The sequence below is a fragment of the Mirounga leonina genome, unplaced genomic scaffold (assembly GCF_011800145.1).
Source record: "Mirounga leonina isolate KUSES-001 unplaced genomic scaffold, KU_Mleo_1.0 Mir_129, whole genome shotgun sequence".
NCBI lineage: Eukaryota > Metazoa > Chordata > Mammalia > Carnivora > Phocidae > Mirounga > Mirounga leonina.
Window position 1 is genome coordinate 76,106,231 of NW_023270323.1, and position 26,935 is coordinate 76,133,165.

At 50.5% G+C, this 26,935-nt stretch overlaps 1 protein-coding gene across 2 annotated transcripts in view; it reads left to right on the forward strand.

Annotated features, from left to right (window-relative positions):
• STK32B (serine/threonine kinase 32B) overlaps positions 1-26,935 on the forward strand; it is a 380,744-nt gene that overhangs the window by 294,078 nt on the left and 59,731 nt on the right. For both annotated transcript variants that reach the window (XM_035005327.1, XM_035005328.1), the window contains exon 5: positions 15,436-15,473. In XM_035005327.1, the coding sequence (XP_034861218.1) occupies positions 15,436-15,473 (38 nt within the window). The remainder of the gene's footprint in view (positions 1-15,435; positions 15,474-26,935) is intronic.

Below are 26,935 nucleotides of genomic sequence, written 5' to 3' on the forward strand. Positions count from 1 at the left end.
GATAGATAGATAGATAGATAGATAGATAGATAGATAGATAGATAGATAATGGATAGATAGATAATGGATAGATAGATAATAGATAGATAGATAATGGATAGATAGATAATGGATAGATAGATAATGATAGATAATGGATAGGTAGATAGATAATGGATAGATAGATAGATAACGGATAGATAGATAATGGATAGATAGATAATGGATAGATAGATAGATAGATAATGATAGATAATGGATAGGTAGATAGATAATTGATAGATAGATAATGGATAGATAGATAATGGATAGATAGATAACGGATAGATAGATAATGGATGGATAGATGATAGATAGATAGATAGATAGATAGATAGATAGATAGATAGATAGATAATGGATAGATAGATAGATAGATATGTGTGTATGTATTTTAAGGAATTGGTTCACACAACTGTAGAAGTACAAGTCCAAAATCAGCAGGATGGAGACCCAGTGAAGAGTTGTAATTCAAATCTGAAAACTGTCACGAAATTTTTTTTTTTTTTTGCTGGGGGAAGTCAGATTTTGTTCTAATCAGACCTTTAACTGGTTGGATGGTTTTCTTATTTCTAAATTTAGCATTTAAAATCTTTGATATATTGATATGTCAATATATCGAATGTATATTGATAGCTCTCACCATGATGATGGTGCTGATGGTGGTGGTGGTGATGGTGGTGATGGTGATGATGGTGATGATGATGATGGTGACGATGATGATATTGGTGCCCAGCTTGGGCTAATTCTTTTGTATACATTGTGGCATTTTTAATCCTCACAACAATCCCAAGAGGTACATGATGATTGTCCCACTCTGCAGAAGAGGACACTGAGGCTCAGAGAGTTAAGAGCCCCAGAGCCAGTTTGTTTCAGGTCAATGTAAGGTGCCTTCCAGTGGTGGCAGACTAGGACTCTGTGACTCTTACACAGCATGCCCCATTGGACAAAATACTCACAGAAAGACTGGGCCCTAAAAATAACAACTCTTGAAATATTAATTCCCTGTAATGCTCCGCGTATATGCTACTTTCTAACCAAGTTTCCCACAGTCCTAGTAGAATCAGGGAAAGGAAATCCCTCCTTCTTTGTTTCTACCCTGGGCCCTGCCCTCCCCTGTGGATGGGTGGGTGGGTGGTTGGGTGTCAGTGGTGTTTGCTTGTTTCCTTTGCCAGTGGATCAGCACCTGCCTGGCTGGTTGCTTTAGAGCCCCTGGAAATCAGCCCACTGTCACTCCTGCATCCCTGCCTTGAGCCCAGGTGATCCTCCCCAGCCCCCATCTCATCAATCAAACTGAACATGCCTGCTCCGAGGGAGCCTGCAGGGCTCAGCAGCTGTAACACCAGCATCCTAACTGGTTCCCAAAGGAATCAGAGCCCACCACTGGGGCCTGTATTTTAATGAAGCTATGCCTACACACCAGGGGTTTTAAGACAAGAGTTCCCAAAAAAATCCTCCCCTGAACACATCCTCCCCTTGTGAGCCAACTCAGATATCTGGGCTGCTCCTTTAGCAGAGCAGGGCTTTCAAACCCTAGGAGGCATCAGAATCCCACTGGGGCTTGTCCCCAAAAATGCAGGTTCCCAGACCTCCCCCACAGAAGCTGAGGCTGTGACTGGTCTGGGGTGGGGATGGGATGCTGTATACTAAGGACCCTGGTTCCCAAAGTTGTAAGACTAAGGACCGACCCTGAGAAACAATGAAGAGGCATCCGCAGGGGTGAGCAGTCTGGAGTGGTAGGCCTTTCATCCACTCAACTACCCAAACAGCTATTTACCGAGTGGGTTTCTTGTGGTAGACGCTGTTCTAGGTGCTGGTAACACATCAGCGTTGGGGAAAACGTCCTGCTGTCCTGGGGTTTACATCCGAATCAGGAAAGACAAACCAAGAGCAACATGGTAAGAAAAATGTCGAGTGGTGGCTAGATGGAGAAGAATAAAGGAGGGTGAGCAGTAGGGGGAGCTGGGGGGTCTGTGGAGGGGGGGAGTCACAGGCTATGGGGGACAGCAAGGCCATGGTCCATTGGGACCTTGCTGGGCAGGCAGCCCTCCTGGCCACACACAGGGAGCAAAGGGAGGGGCTCCTAAGTAGCCTTGTTACAGGGGAGTCCGGAGAGGGCCTGTGAGCTGAGAGCATCCCCTCCAGCTGCCATGATGAGAAGCACGAAGAGAGCCAGGGGCACCAAGGTTGGAGATGTGCTCATGTTGGTGGTGGGTGTGAGAAACAGCAGAATCAGTGGTGGCTTTAGGGCAGGAAGTGTTAGGGGTTTGAAGAGAGACCATATAACATGGTCCCCAAAGAGCAAGAGGGACAAAACGGGGAGGATGTCGTCAAGGGACAGGGGGCCACACGAAGAGGATTCAAAGCCAAACTCGGCTCCTGGTTGCACGTTTCTGGAGCCATGTTCAGCTGGGTGGTGCAGGAGTGCACCATCAGAGAGCAGAATGTAACCAGAGTCTGGGTTTGGCCTGATGCATCAGGGATAGGAGCTGAAGGTTGGGGGCAGGGGGCAGGAGGGTGATGCTGTAGATGAGGACAATGGACTTTGGGCTGTGAGAGCTGGGGACACCGAGCCTGGCAGGCGAACAGCGAGGAGGCAGTGAGACCATTGGGTTGTGGATGTGGTGGGTGAAAGAGCTGTAGGAGGCAGGAACAGGGGACAGGGGTGCGCTACTGGAAGGTGGCCATGGGTGGCTTGAGAGTGCAGTGCCTGAGAGGTCAGGGGACTATAAGGCCTGGGGTGGGACTGTGGGGTGAGGGGTGGAGGCAGAGTGAACACCGAGAGAAGAGGCTGGGTGCCCAGCCACGTGGCTATTGCATCACCAAGACTCACACCTGGGGTGCACTGCAGGGATGCAGAGAACCAGGGACTGAGTCCTGTTGGCTTGGTGAGACCTTCCCAGGTATCTGTAGGGTCCTAAAGCAGGGAAGGGAGGAGACAGTGTAGTCCGATGGCCCCATCTTCAAAGGTGGTGGAGTTGAGGTGGCAGGTGGGACAGGGGCAATCTGGAGCAAGGGGACACCTGCCCTCCTCTGGCCTAGAGCTCTGAGGGGTGATGGGAAAGTGCCCACTAGAGAGGATTGGGGTGGGGGCAGTGTCTTCTGTAGATAGCCTATGGGGTTACAGCAAGCTCAAAGGAGGAGCTGAGCCTGTGAGTTCCAGAAGGGACAATGGAGGGTGCTGGGAGACGGGCAGGTGAGGGAAGAAGTGGGGTGCTGAGGATGTGTTTCCAGTGGGGATTGCACTCCAGAGGATGAGGCATGGCTGGGATCCTGTGCCCAACATAAAAGGAAGAGAGGGCCGGTAGATCAGTCCTTGAGGTCCCAAGGCAGGATGCCGTGAAGAGCTGCCAGTGTTGAGAGTACAAGGACAGCGTTTTTCCAGGGGTTCTGAGGCTCCCTCTCTACTCCTACAGATGGGCTCATTCCATCAGGGAAGGGGGACTTTCCCAGAGGCCGGCCATGTTCTGGGCAAGTTACCAAATGTTATTAGGTTCAAGATTCTTCAACTGGAGTGTGGAAATAATGACCCTGATCCCAGGGCTGTTGTGGAGACAAGCGGTGAGGTGCAGTTGTCCTCAAGGATCCCCAGGTCTTTTTGTCACACTTAAAGAAAGAAGCTTCTGGTCCCCAGTCCCCTGCCCCCGAATGCTCTGTCGTCTGCATCCTCCAGGGGCCCGCTCCCAACCGTCTCTCTCAAGCAGTACCCTCCGCCACTCTCCCGTGATTGTCCCCCAGTGCATGGTGTGCATCTCTGTCTCTGCCTGTGTACCTCCTTTCCGCCAGAATGTAAGCCTTGTTTCATCGACTCCAGATACCCTGTTTTGTTTGCTGCTGTACCCACAGCACCTGGGCCACTGCCGGCAGAGGGAGGTGTCAATAAATGTGCCCTGAATACCCAAAAGATCTCACATCGGGTGTGAGCCCAGAGCCCTGCCCACTACGTGATGGTAAACTGGTCTGGAGGGACGAGTTAATAGGAAGAGCTGTGGATGCAGGAAAAACAAGTTCTTGGTGGCACAGAGAGCATGGAGATAGATCAACCCTGACCTGAGCCCGTTGAAAGGCACATATTTGTGATTTAGAGCAAGTAGCTGAACTTCTCAGTTATTCATAATAAACACAATTATTTCTTAGGTCTGTTTTAGCTCTAAAATACCTTTGTCTTTGTCAGTGACTCAGATAATATCCACGCTATTAAGTTTATGACAGTTGGGGAAACAAAGTTCAAATCCCAGTCCTGGTGCCCCTCTTCCGGGGGCACCCAAGGAAGTTACTTGCTCTTCTGAATGTTAGTGCCTTTGTCTGGAAGACAACGGGGTCATTCCTGATGGTGGCCCGGCCTCCCCTTGTCCCTGCAGTGCTGCATTCAGTAGCAACCCTACAGATGTACGACTAGGTCCTGATACGGACATGAACTCTCTCCAGCATTTGCCTCAGAAAGGAATTCTGGGATTACGAACATAAGGCCCATCACCTGAACATCTTAACAGAAGAGGAAAGAATCGGGTGCCATGGGGGGACCAGGGGGCTCCTGAAGATTCACAGCACTGCTCACACCCAGCCACTCAGAACCCAGCAGGATTACTGAATCCGGGAGGAGAATACAAAATTAATCATCGTGACGATTTACAAGCTGCCAGATGTGAGTGAAATAAAATGAGAGCGAGGCCAGGGTTTTTTTTGGGAAAGCTGAGTCCTGGAGGATCCCCGCCTGGACCAGGACCCTAAGTGCCAAGTCGGGACCTGACCCTAACTGGGCCTGTGCACCTGGGCCCCTAGACACCCCTGCACTTGAATATTAGAGTTCTGTGTTCGCCCAGTGCCTCCTGATGAGCTTATAGATTTAGTAACTTAATCGATAGTGGTGCCAGGGCTGTGAATCTAGGTGTGGGTCCCGTGTTGATGGGATTCAGAGCCCACTGGGAGAGAAAAGCCTCAATCAGATCATCACACACGTGGATGCTGATTGTGGTCACTGCTGTGACAGTGACTTGCAGGAACAGGATGATGCTGGACTGTGACTTGGTCCACGGAGGGCTTCTTCGTGGGAGTGACAGTGAGCAAGAGCTCACGGAGACTGGGGAGCGCTCCAGGCACGGGAGGCCGCACACAGACATGAAGACTGTGATGGAGGGGAGGCCCACGCAGGTGGGTCGAGTGGCTCTGCCCCAACCTCTCTACCCCACCCAGAACATGGAAAAGAAAGAGCCCAAGATGGGTGTCAGCGGAGCTGGGTTCAAATCCCCCTGCTACTCTTTAACTATAACTACTCGGGAGTCGCTTTGCTTCCATTCCTTTGCTTGTGAAAGGAAGACGAGGCCGGTTCTTGGGGCTGTCGGGAGGATTAAATGAATTGCAGATGGGAAGGGGTTTCGTGAACTGTAAAATTGCACACACGTGAGAGGGGGTCCTAATCGTGCTGGTCAGCTCTTCTGTCTCCTGTCTACCACATCCTGTTTCCTCTAAACTCCCTGCAAAGTAGGAGTGGGTCAGGGTGGGAAAAATAATCACCATTTATTGAGCACCTACTGTGTGTGAGGAACTGAGCCAGGTCCTTTACATACATGATTTCATTTTATCCCCTTTTACAGATAGGGAAAACTGAGACCCAAGCAGTCATAGAGTAGGGATTTAAACCATTGTCCATGGGTGAAGGGCTCAAAGTTTCCTCCAGCATCACAGGATGTCTGGGCAAGCATCCTGTCCTTCCACACACTTTTCTTGATCTCCATACACCATGCAACGGCTCTTGCCTTGAGTTTGCAGTCTGGCGGAGAAGGCTGACTCATGGACACACCACGGCAATTCAGGTTTCTAGGAGCAACTAGAAGGGATAACACTGAGTGGGGTGGGTCTCCAAGGGCTTCACGGACCCTTCCTGACCTGACTGGGAAGGTGACCCCCTCACTGCATCTCAGACAGCATGTTGGGTATGTCATCAGGCTCACCCATCCACGAATGAATTAATTGAACCCAGTGCATCCTTGAACATGTTTGTGAATCCTGAAAGCTTCAAAATCTCCATGAGACATACCTGGGGATGATTAACTGAATGCAATTGCCTTAGTAACCAAGTTTACACCCTGGCCCCGTGGAGAGGCATAGCTCTTGAACTGGATTAATCAATGTCAACCATGCTGATGTTTGTTCTTTGCAGGATTAAAGGAAAACGAATAATCCCCAAGCGTGGCTTGACCCCATGCTCTTTCTCTCCCAGATAATAAAGAGAGAGGAAAATGACTGGAGGCACAGGATGGGGTCTTAGCTAGATGCAAGGCAGAACTACCTTCTTAGGCCATGCATACATTTGCAGAATGCTTTCATGCCCTTAAATGAAGACGTGGGTCTCTTAACTGGTATGTCCAGGCTCTACCATGGATTGACTCTGTGACCTCACTGCACTCAGCCTCAGTTTTACTGACCAATAACAGGGATAATAATATTGCCTACCTATATGAGTTTTGGGGGACTGCCATTGCAAAATACCACAGACTGGGTGGCTTTAAAAAGATAAATTTACTTCCTCACAGTCCTGGAGGCTGGAAATCTGAGATCAAGGTGTCAGCAGGGTTGGTTCCCCTGAGGCCTCTCTCCGTGGCGTGTAGATGTTCGTCTTCTCCCCATGTCCTCATAGAGTCATCCCTCTGTGCCTGTCTATATCCTAATCTCTTCTTCTTATAAAGACTCCAACTAAATTGGATGAAGGCCCACCCTAATGACCTGGTTTTACCTTGTACTTCTTTACAGACCCCATCTCCAAATACAGTCACATTCTGAGGTCCTGGGGTTAGGACTTCAACACATGAATTTGCAGGGGAACACGATGCAGACTGGATCCTGGCCCCCCAACAATGCCACGTTCTAATCCCCCAAACCCTGTGAATGTGATACTTTTATACAGCAAAAGGAACCTGCATGCGTGATTAAGTTAAGGATCATGAAATGGGAAAATTATCCTGGGTCATCTAGGTGGGTCCGAGATGACCACAGGTGTCCTTATAAGAAGGAGGCAGGAGGGTCGGAGTCAGGAGTAGGAGATGTGAGGACAGAACCAAGATGAGGGGAGGCAAGGCAGGGCCACCAGTCGAGAAACAGGGGTGCCTCTAGAAGCCGAAAGGGAAACAGATTCCCCCCTAGAGCTTCCAGAAGGAACGCACCTTACTGACACTTGATTTTAGCCTCCGAAGACTCATTTTGGACTTCTGACCTCCAGAACTGTACGAGAAAAAAAAAATCTGTTTTGTTTTAGGTCACTAGGTTTGCGGTAACTTGTTAAAGCAGCCCCAGGAAGCGAATGCAGGTTTATGAGGATAAATGAAGCTCCCATGCACCTGGCTCCCGGGTGACCTTGGCTTGTGGTGGCCCCACCCCGGGTTTCACCTCTGTCTTCACACAGCCTTCTCTGTTTGCCTCTGTGTCTTTTCCTCTCCTTATAAGAGCACCAGTTGTTGGGTTTAGGGCCCACCTGGTAAACCAGTACAACTTCGTCTTAATTACCTTTGCAAAGACACTATTTCCAAATGACATCCGTTCACAGGTGCTGGGTAGACACGAATTTGGGGGACACTATTTGAGCCACTACTATTCCAGGAGGAGGTTGCAGTTGAACGTGTCCTAAAACCTGCAGCTTCGGGGGCAGGTGGTAGCGGGGAGGGCACGCCACTGAGAGCCGAGGTGGGGGGAAGGCCCGGGCGAGAAAACCAATTCTGCTCTGCTGGGCTTTCTAAACACGCGTCCGCGAACGGTCCTGGGCCTGTGAGCGCCGCGCCCCGCTCTGCATTGCGTCCTTCGGACTTTTCTAAGGGGAGAATGTCTCCTCTTCCCCTGCTGAGTACGAGGGGGTCCTTGGCTGTTTAATGCCCCCAGCTGATGGGTTTACAAGTTGACAACCACATCTCAGTGTTCACTTTTTATCTTTGAGATTATGGTAGAGCCGGCCAGTGGTGCTGTGGGTAGCAGAGGGCCATTAAGGGGATTTATGTAAGAAGGGACAGTCAGATTCATGCTTTGCAAAACCATTCGGGTCATATTAAAAAAGAAATACGACCTTGTGTGTGGGTGTTGTAATAAAGAAACATATCCTGAAATACGGATAATGTAATCGTATTTATTGAATCGGATACTTATTAGGCGCATGCTCCTCCAGCGACGACTGCCTACTTTAGATTCCGGGAACTCACGCATTTTTCCCTTGAGATTTTTTTTTTTCTCCCAGGCCGAGAACATTGATCTAGAGACAGGGCCCCATGCGAATTGGGTCTTGTCTGCCCAGATGTGAACTCTGACACCCTGTAGTTGTTCTTTGTTCATCGGTAGGATGGGAGCAATGTCAGAACTAAGTGAGGTGACGGAGGAAGCGCTATGTCATACCTGATGGCAGCCACCGTCCGTGTTAAATGCACATAACGTGCGAGAAGTTGCCTCTGGCTCACGATGAGCGCTCGGGGCAGGTTATCTGTTAATATGACCAGTTCTGCTTTCAACATTAGTGAGTCGTGTTGGGGGCTGGGGTTTGTCCATGGTCCCCGCCTTCCGCAGGAAGCAGGAGAAAGAGGAGAGAAAGAAGTAAGATTTGAGTAGCAACGATGTACTCTTTCAACATTGTTTCCCAGTTTCTAGAACAGTCCATGCTGGTATGGTGAGATCCAAAATAGGAGAACCACGGCCAATAGCTTCCTGTTCCACGTCAGCTTGCTGGCGGATGGGTGCAAGGCCCCGCTCAAGCTGGCTAAGACGGAGGTCAGCAGCCAAGGTGACTCCTACCAATCCCCGCAGAGCCCCACAAATGCCTCCACACCCTCCCCCAGGGACCGTCGTGTTAGCCCAGCCTCACACTGATGTGTCTGCATCTCCCTCTGTTAGCAATGAGCACGGCTCCCATGCACCTGGCCCTGTGTTGGTTGCTCCCCTAAATCCTCACCGAAATCAAGCGGGGTCACTGGTGTTCAGCCAGACCGAAGGAAACCCAAGAATTCCCCCTGAGGTCTAACCACGCCAAGTTGGCTTCTCCATCAGATAATGCCCTTCACAAGTGGCCTCAACCCACCTCCATAAACACATGTCCCTGACCACAGCCTCTGCCGACCACCCCGGCAAGCCTGTCCGGGCTATTCCTTGGTGAACAGTGGGAAGCCACCGAAGTTTCTGGATCAGACGACTGGCTCATTGAATTTGTGTATTAAAACACACTAGAGCGCCTGGGTGGCTCAGTCAGTTAAGCATCTGCCTTCCACTCGGGTCATGATCTCAGGGTCCTGGGATCGAGTCCTGCATCCGGCTCTAAGCTGAGCAGGGAGCCTGCTTCTCCCTCTCCCTCTTCCCCTCCCCCCCACTCATGTTCTCTCTCACTCGCTCTCTTTCTTGCTCTAAATAAAACACAATAAATGTGAGTTCCTGAAACAGGATGTACACAAGGTGCTTTAACAACGTGCAGAATAAACATGACTGATGCCACCCAGTCCTCGCTCTAACTTTGTGCAGTGCACATCCTCCAACGAGGAGTGAGGAACCGGAGCCCCGCTGGGTGGCGAGCCAGGGCCCTGGGGCCAGCAAGAGACGGGCCCAGGATGCGGCTTTTCCTACCTCCACCTGCTACCTCTATGCATGCCAGCCTCGCGTTTCTCCCTCCGGTGGTAAAATACCCACAGCTTTTAGTCCACAAAAGTGGCTCTTCTCCAATTTTTGTCTTTATTGCTGCGTACAGCTGCCGACAGAGGGTGCCTGCAAAGGGACGCACATAGAGATGTCCTCACCGCCCTCCCTTGCAGTGGGGATCAGAGCCACTTCTGTGCTGTTTTTTAAAATAGCCCAGCTGACATTTTATGTTTTGTTTTATTTGGGGGCTGGAGAATAATTCAAGAGCAAGAACCGGGTTTTATAGCCTCGCCTGCATACTTTCCATCAAAGTGCCAGTTTGCCCAGCTCTGAAATTATGGGCCTGTCCTCAGAAAACATTGTCACAGCCTTCCATCCACGCAGAACTCTTAATGTGCCTTCCAAACGCACAAGCCCATTTGGAACAGGATGATGCGCTAGCGCTGAGATACCATCGATGAGAAAAATAGAGCTGGAGGGAATGGCCCTGAAACCCACGACCCCGCGGCTCTGATAAGATGCTCTGCCCATAAAATGCTATTCTTATTAAATCCCAGGCTCTCTGACTCCTCTCTGCTGCTTTGCTGGAGTCTGCCTGGTGAGTCTCCTATGAAAGAGATCTTTTTTTTTTTTAAGATTGATTTATTTATTAGAGACAAGAGAGAGCGCTCCTGTGCATGCACGAGGTGGGGGGAGGGGCAGAGGGGGAGAGAGAAGCAGACTCCCCACTGTGATCTCAGGACCCCGAGATCATGACCTGAGCCAAAATCAAGAGTCGGATGCTTCACCGACTGAGACTCCCAGGCGCCCCAAAGAAGAGCTAATTCACTTTCTTCCCCAAAGCACTTTTCCCGAGTGCTCCCCAGCTCCATGTAAACAGCAGTGAAGGTGACCCGTCATTTCCATGGTCCTTTGACATGGGGGCAGGGCCAGGCCCGCTGTCGGCAGCACCTCGTTGTCTCTTCCCTGCAAGAGTCAGAGGGGCTGTTTCCATTTTCCAGATGAGGGAAAGAGGCTCAAATTGCCTGAGATCATACAGCTAGTACATCAGTTTTCTGCTGCCGCATAACAAACAGCCACAAATAGAGCAGCTTACACCAACTCTCGTTGCCTCTCTCAGCTTCCACAGGTCAGTATTGGGGCCAAGGTTCGCTGGTTCCTCTGCTCAGGATGCCACAAAGCTGTGGTCCAGGTGCCCAGGGGCTGCACTCGTTTCTGGACCTCTCCGCAGCTCCCATGGTTGTGGGCAGAACGCAGTCCCTTGTGGCAGCAGGCCCGAGCTGCCCGTTTCCTCGCTGGCTCTCAGTGGCTAGAGGCACCTGCCGCCCCCACCCTGTGGCCCGCTCACACATGACAGTGCCCATCTTCAAAGCCAGCAGAGGAGGATCCCTCACTCCTGCCTGCAGAGATGGAGTCTGATACGATGTCATCTTGGGGGGGGGGGCAGGGGGAGACCCCTGTCACCTTTGTCACATTCCCTTGGCTGGAAGCGCATCACAGGTCAAATGAACTATCCATGACTAACTCTTTCCATCCAGGTGTCAACCCGATGTCAGGTCTTTGGAAACTCCTTCTCCGACCTCCTACCAAAAGCAGGACCTCTTTTGGTTTCTCTTCTAGACCCTCAAAGCACTCATCCCCACTTGTGATGTGTCATTTTATTCACGTGCATCCTGGCCTGTCTCCCCTCCTGGAGCTCAAGCTCCATTCAGCTGCGTCTATCTTGTTCACTGTTGTGTCCCCAGTGACCACAGAAGGGACACTCCATAAATGCTGGGGAACCATTGGTTCGCCTCCGTGCTAAGAGCTGACACAGGGAGCATGTGCATGCAGTGTGCACCAGGAAGGAAGCTGGAGAAGGGGTCACCCTGGCAGCCGCGGAAGGCAGGGCTGGGAGCCCCAGCAGCCTGCTCCTGGGCAGGCCTCGCCTGGACAGACAGCCTCTCTCCTTGGAGTCACGGTGTCCAGTTTACCAAGCTGCTCACAGCTGTGCCCTGTTTGGTCCTCATGATACGAGAGATGGTGAACGGGGCTTTTCAGAGGTGACTGCAGGCTCCGTGAGCAGTGGGCCTGTCTAAGGTCACACTGTGGTCTGGGGGGGACCCTGGCTGCCACTTGAGATTGGCCAGCCGCCTCCATCGGCTCCCCTTCTGCGAGGCCGGCTGTGTTTGCTTCCTGCGGCTATTGCAGCAAATCACCACAAAATCTGTGGTGTAAAATGACACAGATTTATTCTCTGGCCAGAAGACTGCTGAAATTAAGGTGTCAGCAGGGCCGTGCTTCTCCAAAAGCTCTGGGGAGAATCCTTTCCTGCTTCTTCCAGCTCCTGGTGCCTCCTGGCACTCCCGGACTTCTGGCCACAGTTCTCCAGTCGCTGCCTCTTCATCTGTCCTTCGTGTCTGTGTGTCCAAGACAGAAGCCCTTTGATTGAGGACCCACCCTAAACCCAAGGTGCTTCCATCTGGAGATCCTTAACTAATTCCGTCCGCAAGGCTCTGTTTCCAAATAAAGTCATATTCTCGAGTCCCAGGTAGACATGGATTCTCGGGGGGGGGAACACTATTCACCCCACTCCACCAGGTCACCTCTCCTTAGGTCTGCCCCCCACCTCGGACTGGCTCTGACGCCCTGAGCCCTGCTGTCCCAGTGACCAGCCGTTTGTTCTCCAGTGGCCCCCTCCCACCTTCCCTTGGCCTTGGGGCTGCTGTGTCCGGAGCCTCTGCAACCCCAGCTCTTGGGGTGTTTGCAAAATGTTGGTGGAAAGAAAAGGAAGAGGAGGAGAGAGGGAGGGCGGGAAGAAGGGAGACAGGGAGAGGGGAGTGAGAACTAAGAGAGGCAGGAGGAGGGAAGGGGAAAGGAAGGGGGCAAGCGCAAAGCCTCAGGGGGCACCTTTAACATCAGAGGAGGTGGTGGTTTCCAGCCATGGTCCTTGCAAGCATTTTGGGGTTCATACTTCCTAGACCACAGCCACCTCCTCCCTGCTCCCCACACCTCAAACAAGGTCATGCCAGGCCTTACGGGATTGCTTTCAAATAAAATAAGAAAAAATCAGACGGGGAGGGGCGCCTGGGTGGCTCAGTCTTTAAGCGTCTGCCTTCGGCTCAGGTCATGTTCCCAGGGTCCTGGGATCAGCCCCACAACAGGCTCCCTGCTCCACGGGAAGCCTGCTTCTCCCTCTCCCACTCCCCATGCTTGTGTCCCCTCTCTCGCTGTCTCTCTCCGTCAAATCAATCAATCAATCAATCAATCAATCAATCTTTAAAAATCAGGGAGGGAGACAAAGCTTAAGAGACTCTTAACTCTAGGGAACAAACTGAGGGTTGCAGGAGGGGAGGGGGTAGGGAGATGGGGTAACTGGGTGATGGGCATTAAGAAGGGCACGTGATGGAGGCGCCTGGGTGGCTCAGTTGGTTAAGCGACTGCCTTCAGCTCAGGTCATGATCCTGGAGTCACAGAATCAAGTCCCACATCGGGCTCCCTGCTCGGCAGGGAGTCTGCTTCTCCCTCTGACCCTCCTCCCTCTCATGCTCTCTGTCTCTCATTCTCTCTCTCTCAAATAAATAAATAAAATCTTTAAAAAAAAAAAAAAAACAAGGGCATGTGATGGGATGAGCACTGGGTGTTACATGCAACTGATAAATAACCGAACTCTACCTCTGAAACCAATAATACTCTATATGTTAATTAATTGAATTTAAATTAAATTTAATTAAAAAATTTTTTGCTGCTGTGTCTGCATTCTTGATAAGTACTTATTTCCCCTTTTCATTAGAGCCCTCCTGGGAGGCACTCTGCACAGGGACCGAGCAGTTGCTGGTTTGATACACAAACCTTTAACTCTGGGGTCTTCTGCCCTTTGTTTTAATTTTGTGAGTTCTCAAGCTCATCCTCCCCATGGGAACTCCTCGAATCATCTCTGTTCACTGTGGATGTTTTGTGAACTCAGCAGCTGCAGGGGCCCATTTGCTTTAATGCTCGTCAATAATGGCTCAAAAAGTCCCCATGAAAATAGAAGTTTAAATATATAGGTTAAGGGGCACCTGGGTGGCTCAGTTGGTTAAGCGTCTGCCTTCGGCTCCGGTCATGATCCCAGGGTCCTGGGATCGAGGCCCGCATCGGGCTCCCTGCTCGGCGGGAAGCCTGCTTCTCCCTGCTTCTCCCTCTCCCACTCCCCCTGCTTGTGTTCCCTCTCTCGCTCTCTCTCTGTGTCAAATAAATAAATAAAATCTTTAAATAAATAAATAAATATATAGGTTAAGTGTTTCTCTCATCCCCAAAGCCATAGACATTGCATCGCATGATTACAAACAACCATGGTGCGTTTTCAGGTAGAATTACTATTTGATAAACTCAGGAGCAAATGCTTTTTAGTTCGAAGCAAGGTGTCATTAGTCTCAGAAGATCTGACATTTATTATAAATGAGTGAGTGGGGTTTGCCTTTCTCAAGTCTATGGTTTTAATAAAGAGCTTTGGAAAGTGTGTGCATATTAATAATAGTAAATCAGGGCTGAAGATGTCAGTTGAGTTTCTCAAACGCTGTTTTTGTGTTTTGGGGTTTTTTTTTTTACGTTCATTCTTCCATCCTCCCTCATTCATGTTTCCTATGTGTTGACAAAAGCTCTGCCTCCTCAACCAAATTTTATCCAGGCTCTTGTGGGTTCTTTTGCAACCAGGCCTCAACTTTTGGGTTTTGCTGTTCATCCCTGCGTTGTCCGGTCTTGGCGAGGACCCGCGGCGTCCGTTTAGCAAGAACCGCGCCCCCCCTCCGTATCTGGTCAGGTCCTCGGTGCCCCAGCCTGCCTTCAGCAAGAATCCTATGGGGTGGCTTTCGCCAGAACCCCCCTCCCCAGATGTTTCCAGTTAGGAACTTTGCATCCACGACCCCCACCTGCTCCTGGGCTGTAAATTCCCACTCGTCCATGTTGTGTTCAGAATTGAGGCCATTTTCCACCTACTGAAATTGTCCGGCGTACAATGTCTTCTTACACTTGGACTGCTGTCCCGCTCTGATTGTTCTCTGACAGTGTCTAAAAGTGACAGGCATCGTGCTAGGCACGTGGAGCAGAGGTGAGGAAAGCAAACCCTGTGTTGAATAAGCACAACTTGGAGCCGGAAGCCCTTTGCTCTCGTGGCAATGTAGAGTGGAACTTTCCAGAAACTCCCCAGCCCCTGCCCTAAGAAAAAGGATCAGCAACCTTTCTCCTGGAAGGACCAGATAATAAATATTTCAGGCTCTGAGGGCCACATTAGTCTCTGTTGTACATCCTTTTGTTGTTGCTTTTTGTGTGTGTCTTATTTTGTTTCCACAACTCTTTAAAGTTATACAAGCCCTTCCTAGCTCACAGACACTGTGAAAAAACTGGCTGAGGGCTGGGGCGGCTGATCTCTGACCTGGACAAACTGCCAAGCCTTCCCGGAACCTCCTCCCTGTATCTGTAGAGCAGAGAGCTTAACCCGGGGGAGGTTTCCTTAGCAAGGTGGGAGGGCTCCGTTATGTCAGGGGGGTGGGGGAGAATCTCTATCTGCTGGCAGAGACCAGGTGCTCAATGAGCAGACTCGTGGATGTCTCAAAACCAGAAATTGTTAAGAATATTCAGGAAGAAAGTATTCACAGTCAACTTGCGGTTCTGCAAAACAAGAAGGAAGCAAGAACACAGGCTCTGTGTTATCCTCATTACTTCCCTGCTCCCTGTCTGAGCCTCATGCTGAGGGAGAGACAGGCACTCTGGATGTTGTCAGGCATTTGTCCCCAAGCTTCATGTTTGTCGTGTGCTCTTCAATAGGAATCACGTTGTCAGCCTATTTGTTTTCTCTTACAGAGACATCAAGCCTGACAACATCTTGCTGGATGAACATGGTAAGCCTGTTATGCATGCTTTACAGAGACTCTTTCAGCGGGAAGTTTGAGGCTCTGGGAGACTGGGGTCCTGGGGAGTTGGATTTGAGGGTTGATTAGAAAGCCTTTTTTTGTTTAATTCTGGTGGATGCACATCTGTGTAATTTCTGGTCTGTGTCCGGCACAGTGAGTCAAGCCCAATGTATTGGAAGGTTTCGTGGCTAAGGGCATAGCTGCTCATGTCCCAGTGTGGGGATGATGGGGCAGAGGGGAATGCGAGGTAGGGCTGGAAAGTTCCCCTACCTGGGGACCCATGGCTTCAGAAAAGTCACTTACCTCTCTGAGCCTCAGTGTCATCTTCTGTGAAACATAAAATGGTGTCCACCTTCCAGATTATCATGGGGATCACATGGCATTGTGTATGCCTGGCAAGCCAGGAATCAGTAATGAGTAATCCGCGAAGCCTTCCCTCCCCCTGGCTTCTCAAGCCTTCATGTGCATACAGACCCTGATTCAGTAGGTCTGAGGTGGGGCCTAGATTCTGCATCTCTAACAGGTCCCAGGTGAAACCAACGCTTCTGGTCAGTGGACCACACTTCGAGAAGCAAGGCTCCATGCCCAACTTTGGTCTCATTGGAATCTCCTGGGGGACTTGGTAAGAATCTAAGGCCGTTCCCTGGCTTGCTTTGGCAAGCCTGGGCCTCTGTGTTTTGGCTCACTTCCAGGGATGTGATGCCCATCACCACAGGTCTAGGGCGTGGCCAATGCCGTGCACAGCCCAGCTGATTGGACAGCCTAAGGCAAGTTTGCAGTTTAACCATCACAGCAGCCTTGAATGCTAAATTCAGTGACGTTGCTTTGGGGCCCTCATCCCCAAGGGCTTTCGGGAGGATGGGGTGGAGTGAGCCGCTGAGGAGTTTCCTGGGGGAGCTGCTGCATCGTGCAGGGATGTCCGCAGCCTCTTCTGTATGCCTTCTCTGAGCCTCCCTCCCCGACCCCAGCAGCTGCAGGCTGGGCTCCTTCTAGAAGCCCCTCTAGGACCCCGTATGTGTCCCCAGTGTGTCTCGGGGAATCCTACCTCATTGTGTAAGCTCCTCGGTATTGGGAGGTGGAGCGGGAGGGGTGGAATCTGGGCTCAAATGTCCTGCCAGAAGCTGAAACCAGCCTGGGTGTTTTGGGGCAGCAGGTTGAAATTCCTCCAGAATGGAAGGTCAATGGTGACCTCAAGATGCCAGGAGAACTGGGTAGAGCTGAGGATGCACATCAAGGCCCCCGTTAGCATGTATAAGTCAGGATCCCCAGATGTGGTGCTCAGCTGACCCGCCCCCCATCCGTCTGTGTGTCTTTGGGCAAGTCACTTCACCCCTCTGAGTTTGGGCCTTCGCAGCAATAAAAGAGAAGCAGTGGGGCCCTGCAGGTATGGTGCAAGTATAAGACAAGACAGTGAAGGTATAAGAAGGACGACCCAGCACAGCATCAGGGCATAAAAAGTGCTCAGAAGCAGGTGAGGTGGCAGTGAGAAGGGGCCCAGGCTGGGTTATGCAGGACAGATGGCAAGGCTGTCCTGGAAGTCAGGGGTCTGGACTAAGGGTCCTGTCCCAACAACTGACAGAGACCTTTGGGTAAAGACCTTCTAGGGCCCTGAGTATCTTCCAGAAGTAAAATTAAGGTGGGAACACAACTCAGTAGGAATAATTCAGCCATTTCATCTATGAGGAAATGAGCCCTGGGCCCCTGTGACTCCCTAGTTCACGCCTGGTCGTCCCAGTCCCTGGCCACGGGGCTCCTGAGGCCGCCGCACGCAAGGACACTGGCAGGCAGCCTTCCCTGTGTTTCCTCATTCCTGAGCTCTGGATCTCCATCCATCCCTCCCCTTCCACACTCATTCTCACCTCTCCACTCAGCCCCTTTCCACTGTCCTTCCAGACCTCCCCCCAACTCTCTGAGAGCCCCATCCTCCGCCCCTCCCACATGGCTTTCACAGTGTCCCGACCCTGCCTCTGGCTTTGCAGCATCCACACACTTTCCCAAGGGCCTGTGGACCCACCCTCCTCACTCTTCTCCAAGCTCCTATTTCATGGGGCTGTCTCTTCTAGTGTTGGGACACGGCGCTGAAACTCTATTTCATACTAAAGAGTGAATGACTCATTCACCATCCCCAACTTTAACATTCCATGAGTGCCTTTTCAGGCAGTGCAGAAGGGAAATTTAGGAGCAGGAAATTCTCCATAGAACACACAAGTCTTCTCCCCAAGAGCCTGTGGCCATGGTCCTCTTCCTGATTTATATCAGGAGCCACTCATCACCTTTTTTCTTTCTTAGTCATTTTTGCCTTTTTTACCTTGGGCTCTATGGAGGTGTGATTGGCAAATAAAAATTGTATATACTAGGTTGTACAATGTGATATTTTAAAGGTGAACATGATTTAATGTATGCATGTGTACATTTTGAAATGATTACCTCAATCACATTAATTAGCTATCCATCACCTCACATAGTTACCTTTTCCTTTTGTGTCTGGTGAGAACACTTAAGATTTACCTTCTTAGCAAATTTCAAAAATATAATACAGTATTACTAACTATAGTCTTCATGACAAACATTAGATCCCCTTAACCTTTTGTTAATTACATTACAAAAAAGTACAAAACAGATGCTATGTGTTGCTATTTAAAGATTTTTTAAGATTTTATGTATTTATTTGAGAGACAGAGAGTGAGAGAGAGAGATCACTAGTGGGGGCAGGGGGGAGAGAGAGACACAGACTCCCCACTGAGCAGGGAGCCCAATGCAGGACTCAATCCCAGGACCCTGAGATCATGACCTGAGCTGAAAAGGCAGATGCTTAACCCGCGGAGCCACCCAGGCATCCTGCTATTTAAAGAGTTTAATCATGGATCTCATTGACTGTTTTCTCTGAAAACAAGTTGGTTGGCTGTTTATAATAAACATAATTAAATAGATGCATTAATATTTTAGTGATAACGTTCAAGTTCTGCTGGTTACACAAAATCCAAGGCTTTCCTACAAGCTTTTCTGCTCCCCACTCTGTGTCTGCTGCACTTTCTGATCCTTCAGTCTGGGTTTTGTCTTCTCGAACAAGCACTGTAATTCTCTTCTGAGATGTGGGGTATTCTTGGCCAGCAGCTAAAGCAGAGAAAGACCATCCCTGGAGTAAAATGAAGTTGAAGGAAGAAAGAGCATCTTAGAGAAGCGTGGGGAGAAGGTTGAGGGTAGGTTAGAGCTGAGGGCACACAACTCAAGGAGATGGGGATTTAAAGCTGCAAAGGGAAGGAGAAGGGTTACCTCCTTTTCTAATGGGACAATAAGGCTCCACAATGAATAACCACATGACTTTAATGCACAAGCCGGGAGCATCTAGTAAGCTCACAGATCTGTGGGTTAAGCTCTTACAGGCAAGTCTTGCTCCTAAGACTGAGGTCAGGTGGGGTCAGCCGGGCAGCTCTGGTGGTATTGGCTGTGCTCACGTCTGAGGGTTGCCTGCTTCCAGCTGGGACACGCTGGCCTTGGCTGGACAGCTCAGTGCTGGTCCTCATGGCTCACCCTCCGGCAGGCCAGCCCCACAAGGCCTCACAAGGCCACAGTGGCAACAGGAGCATAGAAAGCCCAACCCCTCAAGCCTGTGTCACATTGGCTCCCATCCCAGCGGGCAAAGCAAGTCATGAGCTGACCTAGAGTGGGGCTTTGGGGGCTGCACAGTACCTGGCCAGATGGCTGAGACAGAGCAGGGGAAGGCGGGGGAGAACTGCGGCAGTTAACCCCACCATCTGGAAGAGGCAGGTGGAAATGGAAGAGCTGCCTGCACAGATGGGCCTGTGGGTGGGCCCGTGGGTCTTTTCCACCTGGGCAGCTCAGCTCCTCCAAAGATGAACAAAGAGTCGAGAGTCAGAAAAGCCTGCATTTCTGCCCTGGGTGTCCCTGGGGGCCCTCGCTCGAAGTTCACTGATGCTGGAGCCCTTGACCTCTGATTTCAGGAAATCGATCCCTTCAGTTTTGCAGACCTGTCATAGGCCACCCATTGTGCCAGGTGACCCGAAGGACAGGGTGTAGGATGGCTGTTCTCAGATCACCTGGGAACTGTAACAAGTACTGAGGCACAGTCCCACCTGCAGAGGTGATTCATTTTGCAGGAGAGGGTGCTGGGTCGGGCAGTTTTAAAGGTCCCTGGTGGTTCTAAGGTGGAGCCAGGCCTGAGGGGGGACAGAGAGCAAACCCGTAGGGTCAGTGCTGGGACAGGGTAGGGACGATGGGGTTGGGTGAAAGTGGAAGGACCGGCCAGGGGGCTCCCTGGGTCCTGCAGCGTGGGTGGGGTCAACAGAGCATTTGGGGGCACGTGGGAACACTCACTGCAGGAGGCCATGAAGAGCCCGCACAGTTTAGACTTTTCACAGCTGACTGTGAAGTGTGTAACTCGCTTGGGCGTCAGAAACCCGACCCAAATGTTTAGCAACAGGGAACACAGTAGCCACCCCAACAGAGGGAATTGGTTTTCTCGTTGTATTAACCATGTCTTTTTTTCCTGAATCCTGATGCCTGACTTCTTCACATCAGGGCCACAATCCACCCAGTCACCCCAGGGCCAGGCACCAGACAACTAGGGACAGCCCCTGCACCCCAGAGCCCCTAAAATTATTCAGATCAGCCAGTCCTAACCCTGCTTGCCCCGCCTCACCCATTCCTTCTCACAGAAACCACCAGAAAAGCTCCTGCCCCCCTTTTCTCCCTCAGCCTTGTGGTCGACCCCACGCTTCCCCATGTGGCCCCCATGGCATAATATGCCCCCTTCTCTTGGGAATGATGAGGAACAAACTATCTTTTATTTTTTTTAAGATTTTACTCATTTATTTGTCAGAGAGAGAGAGCACAAGCAGGGGGAGCAGCAGAGGGAGAAGCAGACTTCCCGCTGAGCCAGGGAGCCTGATGCGGGGTTTGATCCCAGGACCCTGGGATCATGACCTGAGCGAAAGGCAGGTGCTTAACCAACTGAGTCACCCAGGCGTCCCCAAACTATCTTTTCAATGGCAATCATCTCCTGATCTGTTGGCCTTACTCTTCCTCGAATTTCCTATTAATTGATGTATTTTAGAGCACTCTTTAACTGGACTTGTTTCAAAGAATCGATCCTTCATCGCTAACACATTTCTTGATAAATGTGACAAGTACTCCCCAAAACGGCTGTGGCCAGCAGCATCGCCACTCCCTTGTCCCTTGTCCCAGCATTTTACAGGCTGTTACCATCGTGCCTGGAAGGAGGGACCCCAGGGCATTAACAGAGTGGGCGTGGGTTGTTTCTGATGCCTCAGATGCAGGGTTTGAAGAAGCTGAGAAGGAAGTGGGGGGCAGCCACCCAGGCACCTCGGTGGGCAAGGTTGTTCCTAAGTCTGAAGGACCAACAGCAGTGTCATTATTTAGAGGGGGTCCCAAGAGATTAAGGACAGAACGCAGGAGTGGGGTTTAAATTCTGGGTGTCCTTGGGAGGATTATAATGCGGTTCTTTTCAGAAGGCTGCAAGAAGAGAAGTTTCTCCTGCAGCACAATGCCAGGAGGGAGTCTTAAAGCCCTAATGACCCGGCTCTGGGAGTCCCTGACTCCAAGAAATAGCCTCTCCTTCTCAGTTTCCTAGGGCTGCTGTAACAGAGTCCCACAGGTTGAGAGGCTCAAACAACAGAAATGTATTGTCTCATCATGCTGGAGGCTGGAAGTCTGAGGTCATGGTGTCCGTGGGCAGACCCATGCCCCCTAGGAGGAGCCAGGGACGGGTCCGTTCCAGTTCTCTCTGCTAGCTTGGGGCAGTCCCTCGGCTGGAGCAGGATAATTCCAGACTTCACGTGGTGTTTCCCCAGGTGCACGTCTGTGTCTAAATGTCCCCTTTACATTGGGACGCCTGGGTGGCTCAGTTGGTTAAATGACTGCCTTCGGCTCAGGTCATGATCCTGGAGTCCCTGGATCGAGTCCCGCATCGGGCTCCCTGCTCGGCAGGGAGTCTGCTTCTCCCTCTGACCCTCCTCCCTCTCATGCTCTCTGTCTCTCATTCTCTCTCTCTCAAATAAAAAAAAATAATAAATAAATAAATAAATAAATAAATAAATAAATAAATAAATAAATGTCCCCTTTACATAAGAACACCAGTCTTACTGGATTAGGGCCCCCCCAACCCCGCAGTATGAGCTCATCTTAACCAATTACATCTGCAGTGACCCCACCTGTATGAAGTCACATTCTGAGATCATGGGAGTTAGGACTTCAATATATGAATGGGGCAGGGAGGCGGGGAACACGGTTCAACCTATCACAGCCCCATCTTACCCATATGGGATTTGAACAAATAAAAAATAAAACAAGGAAGTGGCAGATAGGGGCCAACATATCACCTTCATTGCTGATCAAAGCTTGCATTTGTGTGAGTCAAAAGGGTCTTCCTACTCCACGACCCCAGAGAGAGGAAGATCCACCTCCCACATTCAACCCAAGCTGGGTAAGTGACCGCTGAGATACGACCAAGAGCTCGGAAGACCAGGGATCCCTCACCTGCCCAGGCAGAGTTAAACTGTGTAAGGCTAGTTTGTTCATCCCAAAATGACCCTTCACATAATCTCTGGGCAGTGAGGAAGGGGTGAAGAAGGGCTAAGAATCTACTGGTGTGAAATCCTTCTTTGTGAAATTGTGAGTTTCTATGTCTCCACTGACACTGGGTCCAAATTCCTACTCTGCCTGAAAATGATCATCTTAATCACTCCCTGTTTCCTGAACAGTGTTCGATACCAGGCTGGAGGCACAGGGGGCCTGGCCCCGGGCTTCAGGATGCATATCTGTCTGGAGGGGAGGCTTACATCCTAGACTGACTGGGAGGGTGAGCTCTAGGGAAAGCAGTGACCTGGCCATCCCCTGGGCTGGAGTAGAGGCAGCTCCACATCCCTTGTGCATGTACCAGTCTGGGCTGCAGGGCGCCCCAGAGAAAGCAGCTTGGTGAAGAAGGGAGGTGGTAGGCCTTGTGGTCAAACCTGCCTGGGGCTTGGATTCTGGCTCAAGGACCTTGGGCTGGACAGTCACTTCCTAGCTGCTCATACCAGTGATGAGGCCACCTTAACAAATGTCCAGCCTTGGCAAAGACCCCTGTCTGCCCAGCTTGTTCATCCTTTGGCTCCGTCCCAAACAGACAGACTCTGCTTTCCTTCCACCTTGCAAACCTCTTCTGAGTGTATCTTGTGAGCAGACCATAAATCTCATCGAGAACCCTAGCTGCAAGAGAGTCAGGAAATGTGTTCCCCGCCGCGCCCCCCCCCTGCCCCCGGCCCTTGTGATACAGAGAGTAGCAAAGAAAGGAGTGGAATGTGGTGAACATAGCACAGTGTATAAGCTTGTTGAACCACTATGTTGTATACCTGAAACTAATGTAACATTGTGTGTTAACGATAGGAAGGAAGGGAGGGAGGGAGAAAGAGAAAGAGAGGGAAAGAGAAGAAAGAGAGGAAGGAAAAACAGAGAGGAAAGAAGGAAGGAGGCAGGGAGGGAAGATGGAAGAAAGAGAGAGAGAGAGTCAGTTTGCTAAGTGTCAGGAGATCATCTCCAGCCTGGTCCTACAGAGTTGTACAGAGCAGATCACAGCTGGGAAAGCGCTTTGAAAACCTCTCTACAAATGGTATTCACTGTGATTCCCTCATGTAATTGCATAAAATCACATGCCCAACACAGAGCGTGGAAGGAGAGTGGATTGGTCATGTGGCCTTGGCCACAAGGCAGGGACTAACCCAGGAACCTGGTGGCTGGAGAGAAAACGGGGAAACAGAACTGTTGAGAACTGCTCCCACAGAAGCCTTGGGCGAGGTGGATTCCCCAGAGCAGCAGACGAGCCGGCCGCAAATCCTGCGGAGTGCTTTATGAAGTCACGATCAGACGCTTTCATGGCCCTGGATACCCACCGCATGACCAAGACACGGGAGGAAGCCAGTCCAAATGGAACAGAAGAAAACCAAAGGGCCATTTCTTCTTATCAGGCACACGTGCTCTGAAACAGTTCAGTCTTCCTCCTGCTGTCGCCCGATGAAGCCTGGATAAGCTTGTGCTCTGGGATTTGATTTGGTTTCCTTTTCCTTTTCTTTCTTTCTTTTTTCTGTTGTCCTGCAATAAGTTCACTCTGACGTCCACGAAGATTAGTGGGAGGGGAGAGTGCCCGGGGTGTGTGATCCCGAGTGGAAGATCAGGGCCAGCATGACATCACACTGACATCTCAGAAGTGGGGTAATTACCAGCGGGAGCCTGGAGCCTGCCATGGGTCTCATCAACCCTGGCTTCTTCCCCAGGGGGCTTCCAGCTGCTTCTCTTGGGCAGCACCACTCTGGCCTCCGCTTAGGCATGATGTAGTCCCTGTAAACCAGGGAAGGTGGGGACAGATGTTAGTGAGAGACTTGACTCCAAATTCAAGTCTGATGAAAGGGAAGCGGGCATGGAATAATGCGGGAGGTGATCTTCTCCTGTAGACCGACTGCCTTCCATTTGCATTCCCGGTCTAGCGCCCCCTAGTGGCACTACCCCAGCACCCACTCCCAGGAGTTCTCAGGAGACATGGCAGTGTGTCCAAGTGTGGCATCCAGAGGACAGATTCAGAGAGAATTCACTCTGCTCCAATATGCAGCCTGTCATTCCTCGCTGACCGGCCCCTCCGAGCACACCCTGTCTTCTCCCAGGTGTCGGCTTGTAGGTCTCAGTGACATGAGCGCACTGCCCTCACGCATTTGGTAAATACCCTGGTGGGGGGACTTCATTACAGGGGCTGAGAGCGGAGAAGGGGAAGCAAGGGTCATGGTGAACCAGAAATTGATATTTGTTCAGTATAGCTGCGAAGGAAGGAATGAAAATGCAGCAAAATCCAAGAAGGCTTTGGGTGCCGTCCCAGGAACATGTCCGGGAGGTGCCAGAGCCAGCCTGGCTCAATGCACTGGTGGCACCGAGGTGACTCGGGGTGGTGGCAAGGCAATTATGGCCCCAGGGAGTGACTGTGGATGGGTCTTCAGCACCGGGTAATCCCCCCATCCCCACCCCCTCAGTCCATGACACAGATCCTGGCATTGCGGTTTCAGGCCCCTCCCCAGATTCGCGCAGACCGGCCACGCTCCATAAATAGTCCCTGCATGAAGAAATGGGCAAGAGTCCTTGAAAGTCACATGGCTGTCAAGTATTTTTATAGCCCTGGTTACAGCTCCTCGTGGCACCAGCCCTGCCGCCAGCACCCATGAGTACATAATTAATGGATAGGGTGGCTGTCCCACCCATGAGTACGTAATTAATGGAGAGGGTGGCTGTCCCACCCTCTGAGGTCAGGCTGAGAAAGCGACATGGCTGCAGTCTTCACAATCAAAAGTTGACATGGGATGTCGTCAACTCCTGTAAATATTGTGATGGCTCTAAGCAGTAGGGAATGAAGAAAGGTGACAGGGTTTGCTCACCGTATCTCTTTCATTCAGTCTGTTATTTGGTCAGTCAACAAACACTTGATGAATACCTTTCCCAGGCCAGGCCATTGCTAAGGTACTGGAGACAGAAATGAGTAAGGCAAGATTCCCGGCCTCAAGGAGACAGACAAGGTGACAGATACAATATGGTGGATGCCAAGATGGGAATAACATTGGAGGGGAGTGGAGGGCCCAGGGGAGAGGCCTAAATCAGTCTGCTATGGATGGAATGCTTGTGCCCCCCACTTAGAATTCACATGTTGAAGCCTTAACCGCCAATGTGATGATACTTGGAGCTGAGGCCTTTGGGAGGTAACTGGGTTTGGATGAGGTCATGGGGTTGGAGCCTCTATAATGGGATCGGTGCCCTTATAAGGGGAGGAAGAGGACAGAGCTCTCTCTCTCCACCATGTGAGGATACAGCAAGAAACCTGCCATACAAGCCAGGAAGAGAGCTGTCACCAAGAATCCATCCATGCTGGCACCCTGACCTTAGATTTCCAGCCTCCAGGACTATGGGAAATAAATGTTTGATGTTTAAGCCCCCTAGTCTTTGATATCCTATTATAGCAACCTGAGCAGACTAAGACACAGTCAGATACCCACCTCTGTTTCCTGTTGATGGAAGTATGCATGCAAAGGGTAGATGCACATCCACCAGTACTATAACTCTGGGGCCAGGTTTTGAAGAATGAATGGAAGTCTACCAGGCAGAGGAGAGGGATGAGCATTCCAAGTACTGTCAAAGGCTTGGAGGTGAGCTGAGTTTCCATGCATTCAGAGAGAGGGGAGAAGCGTGGCTGGAGTGCAGGATGCATACCAGGGCTGGCAGTATGATTACTGATTATTGATACCAATATTAAAACTTGTACTAGTGGGTCTCACACAACATCTTGAGCTCCTTCTCTTGCTGAGTTTTGAATGTTTTCAACCTGTGGAAAGCAAATAGCCTAAAACTGAGTTCATATTTGCAAATTTTGTAGTAAATTTCCATTCTCCTGAGAAGGAACCTGTAGGAGGCCTTGTGTGGCACTAATTTTCACTTTCCCACATCTTCACTCAATTGTTAAAGGAAGCTCACTGGGAGGTTACAGCTCATCAATTAGCACAGTTCACGGAAACCAGAAGTGGAACTTGCTGTCTGTCACACCTGCTGGGCGTGAATTCCCGGGGGACCCCCAGCAGGTCTGCTTCAGAGCTGTCCGCCAGAGCCCTCACTGCCCTGAGGACCAGGAGGAAGCAAGGGCAGGGATGTCCGGCTCAGCTCTGCGGAGGGCAGCATGGGGCCGAGGGGACCACTCACCCCAGGAAGAGGCTGGAGACACACTGCAGCTTCCCCACAGATCAGCTGTGTGACCATGCACAGCTCCCTGGTCTCTGCAACTTGAGGTTACTCTCATGTAACAAAGCAGGTGATCCTACCCTCCTGACAGGAGTACTGCAAGGATTAACATGAGATTTGGCACCAATTCTATACCAGTTATGCAACCCTACCTAACAGTGGCTAAAACCAGACATTTGTTATACTATAACAAAAATATATTCTGTTTTTATATATCTGTGGTTGGAAGATTTAAATATAAAAGATATATAAATATTATAAGAAAATATAGAAAGATATATAAAATCTTAGGGGTGGAATAGGCTTCTGGAAAATTATAAGGCAAATATACTCAAACTATAAAATTAACATATTATTATTTAAGTTTTTAAGACTTTTGTATGGCAAGGGATACTCTAAACAGAGTCCAAAGACAAACAATAAGCTAGGAGATCTTTGCTGTACACAGAGCAAAGTATAAATGTATCTCATAGACAAAGCTCTGATTGAAAATTGATCAAGATTCTAGACGGTTCCCCAGGGGGTTGGGACTGATCATGTGGAAGATGTACAGCCTTATCAGCAGTGCGGTATCATTCCTCACCGTGTGATTTGCAACAAGTGAAATCACTGATTACGGTGCTAGTCACAATTCAGAGAAATACACACTCTCATATCCTGTTTAAAGTACC